At 38.0% G+C, this 20,625-nt stretch overlaps 1 protein-coding gene across 3 annotated transcripts in view; it reads right to left on the bottom strand.

Annotated features, from left to right (window-relative positions):
• Positions 1–20,625, bottom strand: part of ADAMTSL1 (ADAMTS like 1) — a 396,646-nt gene that overhangs the window by 124,743 nt on the left and 251,278 nt on the right. For all 3 annotated transcript variants that reach the window (XM_085213494.1, XM_085213493.1, XM_085213495.1), the window contains one exon: positions 9,623–9,859. In XM_085213494.1, coding sequence (XP_085069620.1) covers positions 9,623–9,859 — 237 coding nt within the window. The remainder of the gene's footprint in view (positions 1–9,622; positions 9,860–20,625) is intronic.

The following is a 20,625-nucleotide window of genomic DNA, read 5'->3' as shown; positions in this document are numbered from 1 at the left end:
TCATTCAGTGATTCAGTCCAGAATGGTGTCCAAATCTACATGCTTTTACCCATTTTGAAAAGAATGTGAATTGGCTGCGTGTAAAAGAGCTGGACATGAAACTCAGGTTTGAACCTTTATGACATTAAAGGTTTTTTAGCTTTCTGAATCATCAACACACGTTACCATGGTCTGTGCTCAGATTAAAGTTTATTCATAAATCGAGCTATTTTAGGCTAGTCACAACTAGTAGATTTAACCACTAGGAAAATCTCAGATGTTAAACAAAGTTATACTGAGGTTCACTGTTCTTTTTGAAACAGATAACCACTCTTCATGACATAAAAATCCTTACTTTGTGGAAAATGTTGTATTTCAAATGGAAGTATTAAACAAAATGGAGGTTTCTTGTGAACATCAAAACTTAAATAGTATGTACAGAACATGAACGTCTTCCTGTGCTTTGTAAAATCTCTCAAATAACTGCATATTTTCAGAAACTTTCACAAAATGAAATAAATTTACCTTTGCCCTTGGGCTTATGGGCAGATTTTTAGTTAGCACCATTAGATTATCTATCCTAACAGATATCCAGAGCTCTGGGAATACGTATTGTATTTTCGTAAAAAAATCTTTATGAGTGATTAGTTGAACTAATGCCAGAAATAAATAAATTAAAAAAAAAAAAACAAAAAAACTTAAAAACTTCCCCACTTATGGCTTTTTTTTTTTCCTTGACTACTGAGGCAAATCCTTTTTCAGTCATTTGGAGAGGATTACAATCAGCAAAAAGCTTAGTAGTATTTGCAGTGGATTCCTAGATGCTTCATAATCAAAAACATTACTTCAAATCTCTTACATTGCTTCTTAGTAGCTCTTACAAGAAAGTATATAGGCTGCACTTTTTTGAAAATAAAGTCAGACAGAGAAAAACTAAAGTACTGTTTATGAGGAGAATCACAGAATCACAGAATCACAGGGTTGGAAGGGACCTCAAGAATCATGAATCTCCAACTCCAATATATAATAACATAACATGTCTCTATGAACAGTGAATCAGCAAAGAAGGCAGAGTTGTTTCTTGCAACATCTTCTCACAGTATGAACAAAACATAGAAAATAGGGCTTGGAATGGTGATTGGAATGGATGATACTCAAGATACTGCCCACTGTGTGAGATCCACCTGTCAGAAAAAGTGAGTTAACTTTAGCAGAAGAGCTAGAAAAGCCTACTTTTCTTGCAGACCACTGACCTATTAATGGATTTGAGTAGGAGTTGCTGAAGCCTCATCATGAAAAGAAGCTCCAGGAAGATACTGCTGGCTTGTAGGCAAAGAAGCGAACAGGGATATTGTGCCTTCAGTCCACAGCTCAGATCAATGGCTTGGTGGACACAGATTGAAATAAATTCTGACATTTCTGAATCAAAGGTCTGAGGAATATTTCACTCCCTGAAAAGCTTTGAAATGTCAAATTCTCATCTGAGTTTGAAACTGGAACCAATGTTGAAATTCTGAAGTTTCTGTGGGATGGAAACTTCCTTTTCCAGTGCATTCTAATCTTAATATATCCTGGGGGTTTTAGGGAAATGAAACATTTTTCGATCCATAAAGTGCTGGGAAGAAAGCCCCCACTAGGAACAAAAACGGATTACTACAACCCGTTGTGTCTAGAAATGTTCTGAAGTAAGCAGTTTTCATACTCATTTTTATTACACTTTACTCTTCTTCCACTTTAAGCAGGGTAATGAAGCACAGACTTTCCACACTGAAATCTTTCAAGTTTCACATAGTCAAAGTGTGGTCAGAGGCTTGAATAGCAGATTGTTACAGCACAAAATGTCAGAAGCAGCTCCGTTCAGTTCCCTGACAGCCTAATCCAAACCCTGTTAAAATCAAGTAAATACACCTATAAGTCCAAAAGACTTTGGATGAAGCTTTTATGTATTTCTAAAGGTGCTCCCATTAAGATGTGGTTAAATGCCCAAACAGCAGTGAAGCTGATGAAGCAGAGCTCTGAAGGTCTCAGACTTTTCATGGTGTGTGGAAGATGTCAACCATGCAGTACCAGGGTGAGGAAATCACAGGATAGCAGCAGCTCCCTGACCAGTTCTTGATCATCTCATCCTATGACAGCGTTTATTCTCAAATGAGTTGACTTCTATTCTCCTTATGGGTTTACATAAAAAAGTTAGCAACAAAAAGCCAGAATAATAACAGCTAATCCTCAGTTGGCTGAGCCTGTATTGTTTTCTGGCATAAGATATCACAGCTCAGCTCAGAGGTAAAGATTCCATATTACATTTTAGGCTGAAGTCCCATACTACATGCTGAGTTTGATTCTCCCCCATTCCCAGTTTTACTCCACTGACAGCCAGTAAATTGGCAAAATAGAAAAGCAGGGATATTCCTGACTCCTAGGTACATAAATAAATTATTTTTTACAAGACTTGTTTTACAGAAAAAAAAAAGTTGCAGAAAAAAACTTATCAAGCTAACAGAACTACTTATGTACAGTTTAAAGGCTTTCAGCTGAAAGTCTAACGACAGAGAGATTGGAACAAATTCACGAAGTGCATGCATGAATGTTATACATGTATGTGTTCCCCTTCTGGACTTGAACTTTGCCTCAGTTCAGCAGATTTTTCCAGAAATAAAACTGGACCAGCAGTGACAGGTTCTGCTTCAGCCCTGCTAGCCTGGAAATGCCCTGAAGTAAGAAGTTTTCATAATCATTTCTATTCAGTATTAAGAAACCTTGGGCAGGAAATAATGTAATAAAGCAAGCTTGCAAATCTAGCCAATTATAAATAAATCTCTCTGTTTTTCAAAGGGCATGTCTGCAGTTCAAACACAAGTAGTTCTGAGAATCTGAGAAAAACAAAGTTGCCCTTCACATCCATACTAATGTGGGGCTCAATCTAAGAATTGTGTAGATTGTCACTGCTCAGCTGAAGAAAGTTTTGGATTTGAGCCACTGTTTCAACTGGGTCCAAAACACCACTTTACAATCCGAGTGAAGAGCTTGTACTCTTAAATTATTGCGGAGAGAACAAGCTCCAGGCTGTATGGCAAGCTGGAACCAGACTGGTGTCTGTGATATAGGGGCTCTCAGCCCTTGTTGCAGATTTATCTGCCTTTTGGTCCACCTATACGTTGTGCCACCCTCCCCACCCTCACTATTTACCTAGTACAGCTTGCCTCTGTACTTGACACCACTAAGTGACAGGCATGCTGTCGTGCAGTATCAAGGCCCAGGCTGTATCCTCCTATGTCATGCACAATTTAGTTGCCACCATAGCAACTATAACTGAAGACTACAGGATGAGTTTCACAATGGCAAGGCAATTCATAACCGTGCTTGGTAGAAGTAGGCCCAGTGACATGTGCAATCAATGTTTGGCACATGAGCCAAGTACAACTTACAACTGTTCAGGCAGCATAAACAAACTCTGATTACTGATCGGTAGCCAAGTTTTTTAAAAATAATACCTTACTTTTCTGACTGAGATCCACCATCCTGCACAATAAGCATGTGGCTGACCAACTCAGTATTTTGATGGAACTGATTTGCAATCCTGTCTGGTATCTACCCCATCAGCCTAGCGTTTCAGGCCTGTCACAGTTCTCTGCTATTACTATTTTTAAACCTAGATGATGACCTTAATGGAACATCACCCCACCAGCATGTTTAACACAATGCATGAGCCACTGAATTTAGTGATTCAACCATAGCCCTAAAAGCACACAGGTAGCAGACACCTAACAACAGAAAGATCTCAAGAGAAATGCCTATTTCTAAGATTCCCTCAGGGAAAAGAACAAATGTAATCTCATTCTGAAACCACCCATGATTTAAAAAGAAGTAATTAAATCCATTTAAAAGCTGGAATTTCTAAATGAGGATTTATAGATACATTAAAATCTTGGATGTGTGAACAAGGCAAGTCCTATCCTTATAGGCAAATTTCATTATAAGTAATCTTCCTGCATAAAAAAAGATTGAATTTTGCAGATTTGGACATATATAATCAACCAATTTACTGTTTGGGCCAACATAAGAGAGCTCACAGACCTGGAAACAAAGCCATATCTTATTCATTCTCTGATGGTATAGAAATCCAGAGGCTGTCATTCTGTAAAAAGCAATGTTTAAACAGAGTTAAGATCAAAGAGTTTACAGACAGATGACAAGAGAAAACCTGTCACATAAGAAAAGAGCCTTTTGTGATTTTTTGTCTTCCCTGATCCATTTCACTGAGATTTCTCTGTGTTTTTGTTGAATTGGGTTCATTTGCCTATGTTCTGCCAGAGTGAGTTTCTGTGTGCCCACGCTGTCACTAGGATGGAGGAGAACAAAAAGCTCTGTTTTTTTTTTAGGTAGTACTGCCTTATAGCAGGTTGAAATACTTGATTTTCTATAAAAGACTAACATATATATTCTGAATGGATAGTATATTTAGCATTTCCAAGGGAAATATTTGCCAGGTTTTGTAAAAGAGAGTGAGAATACTACAGCAGAAGACAATTGCGAAGGCCATTGTAAATCTAAACTCATTAAGGGAATTCTCCTTAAGTGTTCTTAAGTATCTTTAAGTATCAGAACGAGTTCTTGAAAAATGAAAAGTAAATTCTGTGAAGTCTGCATTCTGGACCCACTATCTTTTCCCAGACTAAAAGCACTTAAGTGGCTCTTGTGACCCATCGTGTTTGACTGTCATCCTTTGTCAGTTCTTGCATGATCTTACGGCATGCTTGATACTGACGCTCAGACCTCTTTTCTGTTGGGTGCACAAGCTTCATATTCAGACTTCGTTTGTTGAGGAGCCTTGTCTCTGTTGGGCTGGATAAATGAGGATCTAGCTGGATCTTTGCTACTAACAGAGAGCCAGCATGGGCTTTCTGGCGCTTCAGGCAGTTATGTCATCTGTGCTATCAAGAGATAGACTTCACCTCGTGATCTAATATTTTAGAGACTCCCAAACCACTGCTGAAACTGTTTAGTCTACATGGCATTCCAGCCTGCTTCTCAGTGGGGGAAGAGAATTGAAGGCTGCACAATAAGACTCACAAAGTGCCAGTGGGATGACAACAGAGACTACCTAAGAGGCCTGCAGCCTCACACTGTCCCAGATCTTTATGACAACAGGAAGACTTGTCAGTGTCTCCAGTAAAAACTATGTTTTAGTTTTGGTGGAGACACTCAAAGCAGCCCTTCCAGTGGACATCCTGCCATCTTCACATAGCTTTAATCCTCCATGCACCTCAGGATTTTACGTATGCTAAGGAGATACTGAACATAGACAGCTTTGTGATATTTGTAGCAGGTCTCCAAATAGCTCTTTCAAATTCCTCTTCTTTTTTTTTTTTTTTGTAAACTCCCAAATTATCATATGCTCTGCCTTGGCAAAGGCAGGTGTGTGCTGCTGATGAAACACACTATCCACAGTTAGACAGTTTGTCTCATTGGGAATAATAACAGGTATTGTTTCTGCTGAAATAATAGAATAAGATGTCTCTGCAGTGGTGCCAATTTCTCTTGGATCATAAAGTGGAAAACAGATAGCTCAAGGCTGGGGAGCGAACTTCTAATAATGTAAATGCAGATTCTTTCACGCAGCAAACATACCCACCTCCTTGCCATTCTTTGCCACAAAAATGTTGTTACTTGGCAAGACAGCAATATAAGCATTTGGCTATTACACATGTGAGTTCTATATCCCACTCATTTTTGTGTGCTGGAATAACATCATGCTACTTTTCTAATTTCAGAATAATGGTACTTATGAATAAAAGACAATTCAGATTTGCTATTCACCTAATATGAGATGGAGAGTAAAGGACAAAATCAGACAAAAAGCTCAAACAGCTGTTGAGCTCAAAAGTAACTGACCATCAGAAACCAAGAATTCAGTATTTTCTGAAATACTTTCTGAACAGAAGGGATCTAGGTTTCAGTACACTCCAAACAAAATACAGATTCATTTTCAGCATTTACATCCAGGAATTTTGTGCAGACAGAAACTGCAAAGCCATTATCAGGCCAAAAGACTGGGCTAAGCTGAAAGAAAACTTAGAACTGTTCCTGTTACAATGTCTTCTGGATGTATGGGAGAAAATAGCCATCCTTTTTGCCTAAATAATGCAGTCACTATTACACCTTTTTCATGTTTCTTTGGGAGTTCTTACAGCTTAGAAAAGAAAAAAAATGACAGCTCTAAACAGGCGCCAGAAATAGCTGAACGACAGAAGACTGAAATCCCGGCAACATGCAAATAACTAGACTTTTTTTTTCCCCAGTGCTTTCCTTTGTTTTAACCTGACTTCTGTGATAGTCTTGGCAGACAAAAAAGATCATTAGTGGAAGCTGTTATGGGGGGAAACTGAATGCCTATAAACGAATATACAATATATGACTGTTTGCAGAGAATTAATGGAATAAAGGCCATTCATTTGTTGACACTGCCATCAAAAGCACAAATGATGGGTACTTTTAGTCCTCTTGAAAGTAAAGCAGCAGTACAAGTAAGAATCTCATTTTGGAAATTCCTCTCTCTAAGAATTTTCAGTTTGATAATATGCCATATTAAAATGCAGAAAAATTGAATCTTGTCAGAGTAATAATCTGATCCCCACTGCTAATGGTAGCAGGTGTGGATGAGCATAATCACTAAAATTAGAGCAATGAATTCTGCAGGGTTTAAAAATGCTGGCTTTTTTCCTCTTAGGCAGGAGATAATTCTGGCCTACTTCCTCAAACCTGGAACTGCCTTGAAGTATTCTATACTTCTTTAAAAAAGAAGGAAGAAAAAGTTACTAAAATAACAAATGGAGAAACCAATTTAAAATTGTTAGGAATAAGTAATAAAATTTCTCACTCAAAAAATGGTTGCTCAAACTCTGTCACTATGGGTTTCAAGATGAAACACCTGAAAGAGGAAAACAATGCTTAAAAATGTATTCCCATTTTTTTCTTAGTTTTTTTTTTTTGTTTTTTGTTTGTTTGTTTGTTTTGTTTTAAAAACAAAGAATAAAGGTGAAATGTAAAAAAAAACAACAAAACATCCAGTCTCTTTAGAGAAGAGAAATTAATGTTTAGGTAATATGTATCAGACAAGACACTGACAACTTGCATGACTCCTGAGCTGTCAGAGCTATGTCAACTGTCCTGTCCCATACATAACGCCAAACCAGCAACTACACAACCTCTCCCATATACTAGCTCTGTAAATAAAGTAAACATCTTTTCAGGAATATCTAACTATAATCTTAAGTCAATCAAGGATTCGTTTATACGCCTTCTTTGAATTTGACATTCAAAGGTGGCTTTCTTTTTCTGAGTATCATCTTCTGAATACAACTGGCAAGAGAGTAGCACTTAGAGACTTCAGATAAATGACCAGTAGTTAAGAAAAGGGCCACAAATATGCCATTAAGCTACTGGTAATTTTAAAGCTCCAAACAACATGAAAAAACATGATAAAACAGGAGAGATGGATATTGTAATTTCTAAATCTTGTGAACAAATACATATTTGCCAATAGGAGTGAAAGAAGGGATCTTGACAGGCTTGAGAAGTAGGCCCATGTGAACCTTACGGAGTTCAACGAGTCCAAATGCAATTATGTCCTGCACTCAGATCAGGGCATTCCCAAGAAAACAAACAAACAAACAAAAAAAAAAAAACAGGCAGAGCAGACGATAGATTGAGAAGAGCCTTGAGGAGAAGGAGTTGGAAATGTTGGTTGATGAGAATCTCAGTATGATCTGGCAATGTGCACGTCCAGCCCAGAAAGCTGATCATATCCTGGGCCACTCCACAAAGGAGTTCTCACTGCCAGGTCATTGGGAGATGATTCTTCCCTCTACTCTACTCTTGTGAGATCCTACCTGGAATATTCTGTTCAGCTCTGGAACCTCCAACATAAGAAGAACATTGACCTGTTGTAGCAAGTCCAGAGAAGGACCACAAAGATGATTAAATGTCTGGGAGCATTTCTATGAAGAGTGGCTGAAAGAGTTGATGTTGCTCACCACAGAGAAGAGATGGCTTCAGGGAGACCTTACAGCAGCCATCCATTCTTTGGGACTTTTTTACAAGGGCATATAGTGACAGGACAAGGGGTAACAGCATTAAACTAGAGGAGAATAGATTTAGATTAAATGCAAGGAAGAAATTCTTCGCCTTTGATGGTGGTAGGGCACTGGAACCAGGTTGCCCACAGAATTTATGGATGTCCCATCCTTGGAAGTATCCAAGGCATACTAGGATATATAGGGCCTAGGGCAGCCTGATCTAGTGGAAGGTGCCCATGACCACGCCAAGGATGTTGGAACTAGGTGATCTTTAAGGTTCCTTTCAGCCCAAGCAGTTCTGTGATTCTATGATTAAATCTATGATTCTATGATTCTATCATTCTGTGTATGATTCTGTGATATCTGAACCAAAATAACAATCAGCCTGACACACAGCCTGAATGAGCTACTCCTGATTTCCTAATTTGTATAGAAGTATATTACTTCTCTACATAACTTTCTCTAGTCAAATTTTAGAAGATTAATAAAACAAAACAAAAATCAAAAACATTGAAGTATATCCATTTCATTGAAGCAACTGAATTTTTCAAAAACTTGTGTGATCAAGTAAAGAGATTATTCCCTTTTTAAGATCTTAAATGAGATTAAAGGAATAAGTGAATACTGTATTTACTACAAGTTTACTTCTGGTTCATATCAGAAAATCAAGTAGAAAGGAAGTGGAGGTAAGTTTCCAAAGACACAAAACATAGCTGAAAGTACTCTAGAAAGCCAACAACATATCAAATCTACATATATTTCAAGTAAAATGGGCACTGAAATGTGAACCTAGACTTTGTCTTTTCCAGTATTAAGGTGTGTTCAATATTTAACAGAGATGGTGCAAATGTCCTCTTTTCCATTTCTCTGCTGCCTATATGCAGGTCAAGAGACTAAACTATGATGTACACAAATTCAAGACAATGGCAATATGTAAGTAAAAGCAACATATAAGTAAAAGGTAATATAAAAGCAATTCAGAGACAGGATTATATAATTAGGATTAGTAAACTGGATGAATGATCTCTAGACTTCTATGCGCTCTTGAAGTGATGGGTTAAAATGTAACAAACAAAGAAACTGAGGCCCAAAGATGTGTAGTAGTTTGCTCAGTCATGTACAAAAACAATGGCAGATTTTCCGGTTTAGAACTCAACTACACTATGTTGTTAGTGTGTTAAGTGGAGCCTCAAACAGAACATAATTTCCTAGAAACTTGGAAAGCTTTTGCATATAAAAATCAAAAGCTGAAATTATTTCTTAGAATACTTTCAAAGTAGATCTGTCACTGAAACTAACTATAAAACTGTTCAAAAATGAAGAACACATTCCTCCAAAAAAACCAAAGAACATTCATAAAGTGAGAAAGTAACTTTTGATCTTTGATTTTGTACACTGTTTTGCAGACTTATGTCAAACAAGATAACAGAAAGGAGCACAAGATTAAAATAGATGACTAAAAAGAAGAATCCCCAATGGTACAGGTATGGAGAAGAAGAGAGCACATGAGATAGAACTGAGGGAAGAATTAATTAAGAATAATGGCAGAGTAGAGCTTCTCTTCTTACTTGGCACAAGCCGCTGATGCACATATCCAGGGATTCAGTGTAGCATCGGGTCCCATCCAGAACCTTTGGTGCCAGCTCTACAACCAAAGCTGCTCCTCTCGCCTGGCACTTCAGCGAGCATGGGTTGTCAGGATCGTTAGAGACAGGAAGCCACTCATAAAACTGTCCCTGATACTTGACATCGTTATGAGCTGAGCACTGCTGAGCACGAAAATCACCTGCTTCTGGAGGACAGTCCTGCAGAAAAGGAGGAAAAGGTCAGTGATTCTATTCAGGACAGCTGGTCATGGTGCAGTATAGCTGGCTGGACTTCACAGTTGCCAGATATACTGAGTTTTTATGTTTAGAATAAATAACACTGAAATAAAAGAGACAGTTACAGCTACACATTATTCAAATGTATAATTATGTTTTCCTTTTTTCTCTCCATGTAAGTATGGAAACAACGTCAAGGCTATTGTTTGTTTGCTTATGCTTTCTTTGCTTTTTTCTATTTTTTTTTTTTTTTCTCTTCTGTGATCTAGATAAGTTGGTAGGGAAAAAGGAATAAGAAAAATGCAATGTGTATTTGTAATTCTTCAACACAACAGAGGCAAAGATTTCATAACTGTCATAATTAGCAACTTCTTATGATCTTGTACTAAAAAGCCCCTTTGTTAATACCTTGAGAGGTTTGAAAACATGTAACTTGACTCTGCACCGAGTACTCCTGATATTAAAAAAAAAAAAAAAAAAGACTACCCAGACTGCTTGATGTCTCCCACTAGTTTCTCTCCCGGAGGTTAGAAAGTGATGTTTTTCTAAAGTATACATATTTTCCTGTTGGTCTCTCAGGAGGGCAAGAAGAACTTCAAAATCATGAAACTTCAGGCAGAATAAACGTAAGTTCTTTTTAATTCCTTTCCATTTTTTGATCCTTAAAGACTGATATTTTCAAGAACCACAAAGACTTTTTTTTACTAATATTTTATTTTTTTAATTTTTTAATTTTTTTAAGAAAAAAACTGAATCCCTCATATAATTACCGAAATACGGCAGCGAAGGTTTAGGGAAAACACTGACAATTATAGGAACTGTTACAAAACAGCAGGTGCTAGGTATGCATTTGTCTCAGATTATTAAGGCCACATGGTACTCCATCTTCCTCCTGTAAGGAAATCTTCCCCTTGTGAAATGAATGCTTTCTATAACTTTGCTTAAGAATGGGAGACGCATAAATGTTCATTATGAGCTTGAAGGAAGGAATGCTAAAATAGTTATGTAAGCTGCTTCAAAAGTAATGTCTCTATTTATTTCTATGGAAAACTACAACAAATACAAATAACACAGTAATACTATTTGATAGAGCAAGTTCTCAGCAAAAAAATAAAATTTTTTCAACACAGTTACCACCAATACTGATGTATTTTCCTCAGTGAACAAGAGATTGCATGCCATGCTTGTAGAAATCTGAACCAGTAGAGGTGACCCGCTGTAATGCACAACCCACTGCCTCACTGTGCCCACATCCACTGTTTGGTCTCCATAAATTTTCAGCAAGCATCAATAAATATCAATGGGTACAATTTTTTTTCGCATGGAGGAATTCAATTACGTAACTTTGCTCCATACACACATACATGTCAGATGCCATTTTCTATGACTGCCCCTCTGCTGCCATCTTTTTCAAGACAACATATAATGGAATACTGGTGGGAACATTATACCTCTACTGCCATAAAACCAACATCCACCTCTGACGTTGTAGGCCAACGTAATAGGAAAAGAGGCATTACTTTCAGAGCAGCTCTCAAACAACTAGAAAATATCCTTAAAAGATTTCTGTATTTTTGTCCTCTGAATAACGACTTCACTCTATAGAAATTCTATTGCCTTTAATGACAAACTAATTCTCTCATCTGCACCCTCTCAACTAGGAAAATCTTACTGCTATTCAGGTAAAATAACTTTTCTGAGATTTAAATGGTAGCCTCACATTTTTTTTCTACCATTTCCTGCTTCTTTAAGCAGTAGTTTTCAATAACAGTGACATGGGAACTGCCTATCACTCTATTACATTAAAGGATCATTGTTTTACATTGAAGTCTAAAAGAAAATCTGTCTAAAAAATCAAATTTCTAAATCTTCTCTTGAAGGAAACTGGCAAAATCTTCAATATGAATGTATTGTTTAAAATCTTCACTATGAATGTATTGTTTGTATACCTTTAGCCATCCATTCACTAAGTAGTGGCTAGGTGGTTGCATCCACTATGTTTGAATATTGAATAATGTTGGATCACACCACTCCAAACATTTCTCATGGTGAACTATACACAAATACAAGTCATGGCTTTAAGCCATAGATTTTCATCAGATTAATTTGCTTTCTAGAGAGTAAGCAAATTTTCAGATAATCTGCTCTGTTTCTAGTGTGTTGGAGCTTGATCTTGATGGGCAAAGCTCTAGGCAAAGTTCTGGCCTTTAAGGACAAGAAAATATTGCTCTTGCTACAAAATGCATTAAGAAAGAAATTTGAGCCAAATCTTCCTCTTGAAAAGTATGTATCAAAGAGCTATAATGTAGAGCTCATTCATTCTCTTTGGAAGTTGATATTGAAAGTCCAAGGTCAGTGGGAGGACTTAGGCCGTACACATCTTTTCTATTCATATGTTGTGGAAGATTTAAAAAGGAGAAAACTGGTGAGTATACTTAACCATGATTTTTAAATCTCCAGAATAAAGAAATAAATGAATATACAAAAAATGAATATACAGGTCCTGTCTCAGATCTGTAATCTAGGCAAACTGTTAAAAAACAACAACCTTTAATCAAGGGCTGCAAGTGAAGAGACCGGAAAAATATGTGTTTCATTATTCCTCCATAGCAGCGTGTATTGGGTTTACATGGAAAGGTTTTTGTGGCAGAGAGGCTGCCAGTCTGGCCCCTGCAAGCAGAGCCCAGCACTGGCCCATATCAGACTGGAGCCAGCTCCTGCTGCTCCAAAAGGGACCCACCACTGCCGGAGGTTTTAGAAAGGGAGAAACTGCTGTGCAACAGCAGCTGGGAGAGAGGAGAAAGAAACTGTAAGAGAAACAGCCCTGAAGACCCAGGGTCAGTGCAGAAGGGGAGCAAGAAATGCTCCAGGCAGAGAATATAAGCTTCCTGCCTGTGAGAGGCCTGTGGTACATCAGGTTGTCCCTCTGCAGCCCATGGGCACTATGCAGAGCATATCTCCATGTGCAGACATGGAGGAGCCCACGGTCCAGAGGTGGACGAGGCCTAAAGGAGGTACATCCCACAGATACCCTGCAGGAGTAAGCCTGGCTGGAGCTGCAGGCTGTAGGGAGCAGCCCATGGTGGGGCGGGAGGGCTGGGGGAGCTGCTGCCTGTGGGGACCCTGAAGGGTGAGTCCTGTGGTATGGAGTTATGTTGGACCATGCTTGGAGAGCTGCAGCCTGTGGGAAGCCTATGTAGGATCAGCTTGGGAAGGACAGCATCCCATGGGAGGGACAGCAGGTGGAGCTGGGGCAAAGAGTGACCCAAAGTACTGGTAGAGATGAAGTGTTATGGCTGACTGCAGCCCCATTTCCTGTTCCCTGTACCGACTGGAGAGAAGGAAGGAGGTAGAAGAGGGTGGTTGGGAAGAAGGTGTTTTCTTTTGCTTGTAGTTTCTCACTGCTCCAGTTTGCAATAGGCAATAAATTATACTGTTCTCTCTACACTGATTCTGTTTTGCCTCTGATGGTAACTGGCAATCTCTCTGTACTAATCTTGACCCTTGAGCCCTTTTGGTCATATTTTCTCTCTCTTTTCCTTTGAGAAAGAGGAGTGAGAGAGCGATGTGGTAGAGTTTAGCTGCCCAGCAGGGTGAAACCACTTACATGGTGTAATTAGAGAAAAATGGTCTTTCTGTTCTGCTTTTAAACAGAGGATGAACTAGACAGTTACGGCTTGACCCAAGATCTGCTTTAGTTCTATTTTCACTAAAGAAGGGAAAAGCAAAGAAGAACACTGTGGCCTTGTTTTTTGCTACATAATCTTCTGGTGCATACCCTTCCCTGATTTTTTTCTGTCCATAAGAGAATACAGTCAGGTCTATTGGCTTGGCTTATGCTTGTTGCTGAGATCCAAGCCAACTCTCTTGTTTGGTTCAAGCTTGGCTCTACCTTCGAAACTTGCTGGCTTGAGATAGCTTTATTTTTACAAAGACAGAAAGGCCCATTAAAGCACACAACATACAGAGCTCATAATTCTGCTTTGTACAGGATTCAATACTATATTTGTTGTGCTGGATTTTATTTTTAAATCAAAGAAATAAAAAATGTACAGTCAACATAATAAGCTTTCAGGACACGGCAGGTGACCAGGACCAACATTAAATACTTCCAGTCTTTGATATCATGATCAAAATAAAACAATGGATTGAAATAATAGAGCTTGTGTTAAAAAAGTTTGCATGTGAAACTTGAAGCCATTCAAGGAACACATTCAAGCAGTCACAAAGGCAAACATCCATACTTATCTTGGCACACAGATAAGAAAAGGGGTCACAGTCTGGACCACTACTTTCCTCCTACTGCAATCCTGAGTCCTAAATCTACCTAAAGGCATTGAAAACACTTCTGCCTAAAGATCTTGATGATCCTTCTCCCTAAAGGAAAATCTCCCTTCCAGTTAAAAAGACATGTACTTGCAACTACACACATAACATCTGCATAACCTGTGTCCTATTTTCCGTAAAAAAACTGATAGGATAAGAAAAGTTGCAGTCTAAATATTATCTATCGTTGGACAAAGATCACCTAGACTGAAAATGAAGAAACTGTACAGAGCTTGATATTCCTTATTATTCTTTTGTATTTCTTTTCTTTAGCTTTTAGAGCTTATTGAATATTGTTTGTCTTATGTGTTAGTAGGCATCAGAGATACTTAGTGCAGTCATATAATGGAAGACAGTTAGAAGCTGACAGCCTGTAAATGAGTATTCTATTTGTGGAAATGTTGGATAAGGCAAATTCAATGTTTTGCTGTGCTGCTGCTGTTCAAGCAGTAAGTTGCTATTTTCTTCTGAACATTTCTCATGCTTTTAAATATGGATTTGCCTGTTTGAGTGCCAGCTCCAGGTTAGGAGAAATGACAGGCTCTGATTCACAGAATCATAGAATCATAGAACGGCCTGGGTTGAAAAGAACCACAATGATCATTTAGCTTCAACCCCCCTGCTATGTGCAGGGTCACCAATCACTAGACCAGGCTGCCCAGAGCCACATCCAGCCTAGCTTTGAATGCCTCCAGGGATGGGGCATCCACAACCTCCTTGGGCAACCTGTTCCAGTGTGTCACACCCTCTGTGAAAAAATTCCTCCTAGTATGTAATCTAAATCTCCCCTGTTCCAGTTTAAAACCATTCCCCCTTGTCCTATCACTATCCACCCTCGTAAACAGCCATTCCCACTCCTGTTTATGTGCTCCTTTCAAGTATTGGAGGTCACAATGAGGTCTCCCTGGAGCCTTCTGCTTTCAGTACATGTGAGGGTGCTCGGTGGAAAGAGGTCCTCTACCACTGCTGATTAGCAGTGCTTGAATGGTGTGAGTCAGTGTAATTAAATGTAATTTGTTACATTTAATACACCTAAAGGTCTGATCCTGAAAGCTAACAATATGTATGTAGTTTGTTTATCTGTACAACAAAGATAAAGAAGGATATGTCCATAGGTTGAGCCATTCGGAAGTCAGAGGCCGAATTAGCAGTAAGCCCAAAGCATCCCCATTTTTGTATGGTTATGCAGTTTTGCAAGGTATTTTGAGTACCTTGAGTACCTTGAGTACCTGAGTACCTCCGTGGCCTGTGTTCAGTTTGTATATGGAAGGACAGGCATTTGGCCACTAAAGCAGTAATCAGTTGTGGTTCAGATTACTCTATTCTGGGACTATATGCAAATCTTACATTTTTCCTTTCTTTTTAAAATAAATGTGGGCAACTACAGATATGAGGAACTGCTGCCATTGTATTTTCTGAAGAATCAGGAAGAACTAATAAATTTGCATCTTATATAAAAGTCCATTTGTCATAGAATCATAGAATCATTGAGTCATAGAATTAATCAGGTTGGAAAAGACCTTTAAGACCATCAACCTAATCATACAACCCTAACAACCCTCTACTAAATCATGTCCCTGAGAACCACATCCAAATGGATTTTAAATGCATCCAGGGATGGTGATTCAACCACCTCTCTAACGAGCCTATTTCAGCGCTTAACAACCCTTTCTGTAAGGAATTTTTTCTTGATATCCAACCCTGCTGTAACTTGAGGCCATTTCTCCTTATCCTGTCACCTGTTACCAATGAGAAGAGACCAACCCTGTTCTCACTGTAAGCACCTTTCAGGTATTTGAAGAGAGCAATAAGGTCTCCCCTCAGCCTCCTCTTCCTCAGACTGAACAGCCCCAGTTCCTTCAGTCTCTCCTCATAGAGCATATTCTCCAAGCCCTTCACCATCCTTGTTGCTCTTCTTTGGACCTGCTCCAGCATCTCAATGTTCTTTCTTTACTGAGGTGCCCAAAACTGAACACAGTACTCGAGGTGAGGCCTCACCAATGCCAAATACAGGGGCAGGATGACTTCCCTCGTCCTGCTCACCACACCATTCCTGATACAAGCCAGGATACCACTGGCCTTCCTGGCCAGCTGGGCACACTGCTGGCTCATGTTCAGCCAACTGTCCCTCAGTGCTCCAAGGTCGCTTTCCATTAGGCTTTCTATTTCATCAAGCTTTCTATTTATTACAGTGTCCTAGAGAGGAATATTTCCAGTGAATAAGAAAACAACGTTCCTTCTCTAACTCTGTGAGTTGTAGTCATTTTTTTCGGGGATCTTTAATTTATTGTGTGAAGGTTCTTGGGATGTTTCAGAAACACTGTGCCTCTGCTGGATACTTGTAATCTCTATTCACCCCATCAGGTCAAGATTTCCTCCACTGCAATGAAAATGTGTATCATTTTAAAAATGACCAGAAATCTCTTTGAAGTATGAAAGCTATTTTAAAATAAATATGGAGTTCCATCTTTACCAGTTAAGTACCTAATCCTGACCACATTATTATGGCTTCCTTCAGATTCACTCGCTTTCTCACATCCACAAATATTGTTTTCAAGTCATCCTCCTATTTGACCTTATTGCAATTCATAAAGCCCATGGAGCTCTGCCATATTTGAAAGCCATTCAAAACAATTTCTATTAATCAACAAACCAGTAGAAAAGATAAGATGAATCCCAGATGTCCCTTGATAGTGATAGGTGTATCAGATTTCATGGGACAAAAGTGGGTCAGTCTTCTAAAGTTTACTTAGTGGGTGAAATGTGGAAGATCATATCTATGCTGTGATAGGTGGAAACAGTTGAGAAACCTTAGAACAGTTTACAATATATGCACTTGTATATTTGCAGAGGCCAAGAATGATTTACTATACCTGGAGCTTTTCCTCAGTGCAAAAATTGACTAACAACTGGCCTATTCTGTGTAGCATCTGACAGAACAGTTTATTGAATCAGTTCCATGAAGTATGCACTGTGTTTCAGCTGCACCGATTTCATTACTGAGAAAGAAATCCTGGGGTCCTCCTCCAGTAGAGATTTGCCCAAGTACAGAGATTTAAGAGATCTAGGGATTTAACAGAAACCCCATTCAACTCTGAAGACTTGCTGAGCATCTCACTTGGATTAAGTTTCTTGCAACGAAATTTTTCATTAATCTACATCTGTGAACTCCTAAATAATTCAGACACAGCACTAACTTCTTAGATCAAGTAGGGCCCACAAAACAACTTTTTCTGAATATCCTAAGATAATGCAGTATCTGACAGAAAGCAGAGTGGGAGAAATAGTGCAAACAAAGTAAATGAGGGACATGCTTTTTCTCTGCTTTAATTGAACATAGATGATGGCTAAAACAGCCAGTGAAGTATCAATCCAAGCCTCCAGGAATACTTGCCATTAGAAATTATTATAAGATCAATTTTTTAATATATTTTTTTCCCAAATACCTTTCCTTTATAGTTAACTATTCAATATGAATTTTTTCATTCCATATTTTCTTTTTGCTCATGCCTTTTAAATATTTATAGAAAGTGTTTAAAATTCATTATCAGAAATACTGAATTTAAATGTATGAATTCACTACAGTGAAAAGAATCTTAAAATGCCAGTGTGATGGAAGTGATGCTGACTGTCTGGCATCGGTTTATTTGCATAGGATGATAGCAATGGTGGTTTTTTAAAAACATTTTTCAGTAGTCAAAGACACACAGGCTTGCAAGCTGAAAAGATACTATTGCAATATTGAAGCTGGCATCATTAGCAACATATCAAATACACTTCTGTGCAAAGAAATAATTAGAAGTAATTGCTAGGCAACACACAATGATAGAAATTTTATAGTGCACCTTTCAAAAATCAGATGGCAGCTACTAAAGTCCAGCATTTTGAAGAAAAGATTGTAGTCACGCTAAATAATTTGAGTTTATACTTAAGAAATTCCACTTAAAAAGTAAGCTGACATTGAGCTAGTCTGGTTTTAATAGGGAAATGAACTGCTTATATTTGCTTATTTTTTTTCTCCTGAAAAAGAACACAAAAGAAGTTTTTTAACTGAAGATTTCAATATTGTTGCAGTGGTGGAAAACACGAAATTTTATTGCAAAATTAAAACATGTTCAACTATAAAAAGATTTCACATAGTATCAGAAGGTAGAAAAATTAAATTCTATTAACTACTTGTGTAGACCTGAAAAATATCGAGTGGTAGTGCACCTCATAGTCAATGAGTCAATGCTACGAGCAGCAGCTACTCTCTTATTTGGAAGTTTCAGGTGACAGTTTCCAATAAGCTAGGCTTTGGTATATGGCAAGAATATAGTGTCATTTTGTCAAAAGTGAGACAGACAGTGTGGATACCAGTGTATGCAAAAAGCAGCAAGAGTTGGTGAGAAGCATGGATGGGAGTTGCTTGTCTGAATGGAATCCAGAAAATGAGGAATGCCATTAGAGTTGGTATTTCAGCCAAGTGAAGAAAGTGAAGTATATATGAAAAAAAGAGCTGCATGTGGTATTTACAAGTTTTGATGGTCTGATTAATGGGATCTACTACCCACAAATACAGTATTAGACTTAATGAAACTGCTTTAAACTGTGTAGAAAGAGCTAGTAATCTTGTGCAACTTAGAGAATTGTCTTTTTTAACGCCAAACAGTAAAATCTCAAAAGCAGAAATTATTTGTAGTTTTCATCATCCTGTTGTCAGGCATAAATAAATAAATAAATAAATGACTTTGAGAATGAAGCACTGCTCCCCTGCATCTCAGTTCTCCTCTGGTTTGATTCAGCAAGCAGTGCAATAAAAAGCAAAATGTCAGGGGATTTGAAGAATTTTTCAATCAGGAAAACAAACAAACAAACAAACAAACAAACAAAAACCTTGATAAAAAGATCAAAAAGATTTGCATTTAAATGGAAGAAGAGAAAGCATAAAGCAGTATAATGATATTAGGAACAAACAAACAAAAAAAAAGACAAATGAGGTACCATGACAGTCTGGTACAAAAGTTCTAGAGAACTTTGCAACTAAGAGCATGCCTAGAAAAAGAAACAGAGATCATGCTAAATGTGATAAAAAATCTAGTAAAAAAATCCTACTCAAAGTTTGGAAATATATTGTTTATTTTGCACAGCATTTAATACTGCAACCCCACCAGATATAAAAACATGCTTTCATTGCATTTGGAGTAATTTTCTAGAGAAAAAACACATGACTCCTTCCCTTCCCCCACGATTACTTTCCAAAATGGCTGGTAACATGCTTGGAGTCAGTATGAATAATAATAAGAAAAAAGACTGTTGCAATTCAATCCTAAATCATCATCAGATTCCCTCATTCCTTCCTTCACTATTTACACATGTGGCTTCATACCCACAATCTTTCCAGTTTCTGATCAACACCAGGCAATGCAAGTGGTGAACATACTGGATTAGATTCAACCTTTTAAGGACTGCTCACAAGCTTTATAGGCAGCAGTGTCAATCTCTCTTAGCCAGTAATGTCCAAAAAGATTCAGCATCCCTAGAATAATACAGTCCAAGAAATAGATGTGCCACTCTCTCCTCTTGTTTCTCTGTTTCTTTATATCATCCTTGGTGTTTTTTTTTTTTTCCTTTTCTTTTACATTTTTTCCTGTTATTTAATTTCAGAATGAATTAAAACCAGCTGTAGCAAAATCTTGCAAATGATAGTGCCTACAAAAATGTATTCATTGCCAGACTCTAAAAAGTATTCTTCCCATTCTCTAATTTAAGCTTTGAAGTAGCTTACTTTTACATGACTACTCATCCTTTCCTGTAAGAGGACAGTCATATAAACAAAAGCATGTCAATTCACAGAAAGACGGTTTGCAGAGAATAAATCAGTTATTTTATGAACAATAACAACAGTGCTCACGTTAAGCACAAGCTAATGGCAATGAAAGCTCATTTTTCAGGACTCTGTGATTTCCACAGGAATCAAAAAGGAATTTTCCACAGTGCATGATAGCTAACTTCATTTAGAAGGGTGGAATGCAGACCTTACTCTCATGCAATCCTCTGCCAGCCAACAAAAATGAAAATGTAGATCTCATTGAACCTGGCAGTTCCCTCCTCCTGATTTTCAGTAACACTGAGGATGAAATCTTAAAAATGGAAACAAACAAAAAAAATACACAATTGTGTGCAACTTTCATGTGTGTGTATCCAGGGAGTTAGGAGACAAACATATCATTAAAAAGACAGTATATGATAATCTGGAAGAGTTTGTGGCTCTGTAACAAAGGGGTTTTCAGAGCAGAGATGCACAATAAGGCTTCCCAAACTGCTTTAGATTTTCACTTATGCTGTACAAAGTACTTCAAAGTGGTACTCATCCCCAGAAACAGAGGGCTGAGGACTATCCCTGCCATTGCAGGAACGTGCAATTTCTGTGTCTAATGATG

The sequence above is a fragment of the Meleagris gallopavo genome, chromosome Z, assembly GCF_905368555.1.
Source record: "Meleagris gallopavo chromosome Z, MGAL_WU_HG_1.1, whole genome shotgun sequence".
In the NCBI taxonomy this organism is placed as follows: Eukaryota; Metazoa; Chordata; class Aves; order Galliformes; family Phasianidae; genus Meleagris; species Meleagris gallopavo.
The sequence above is the reverse complement of the archived record's forward strand: the minus strand, read 5'-3'. Positions and strand labels throughout refer to the sequence as shown.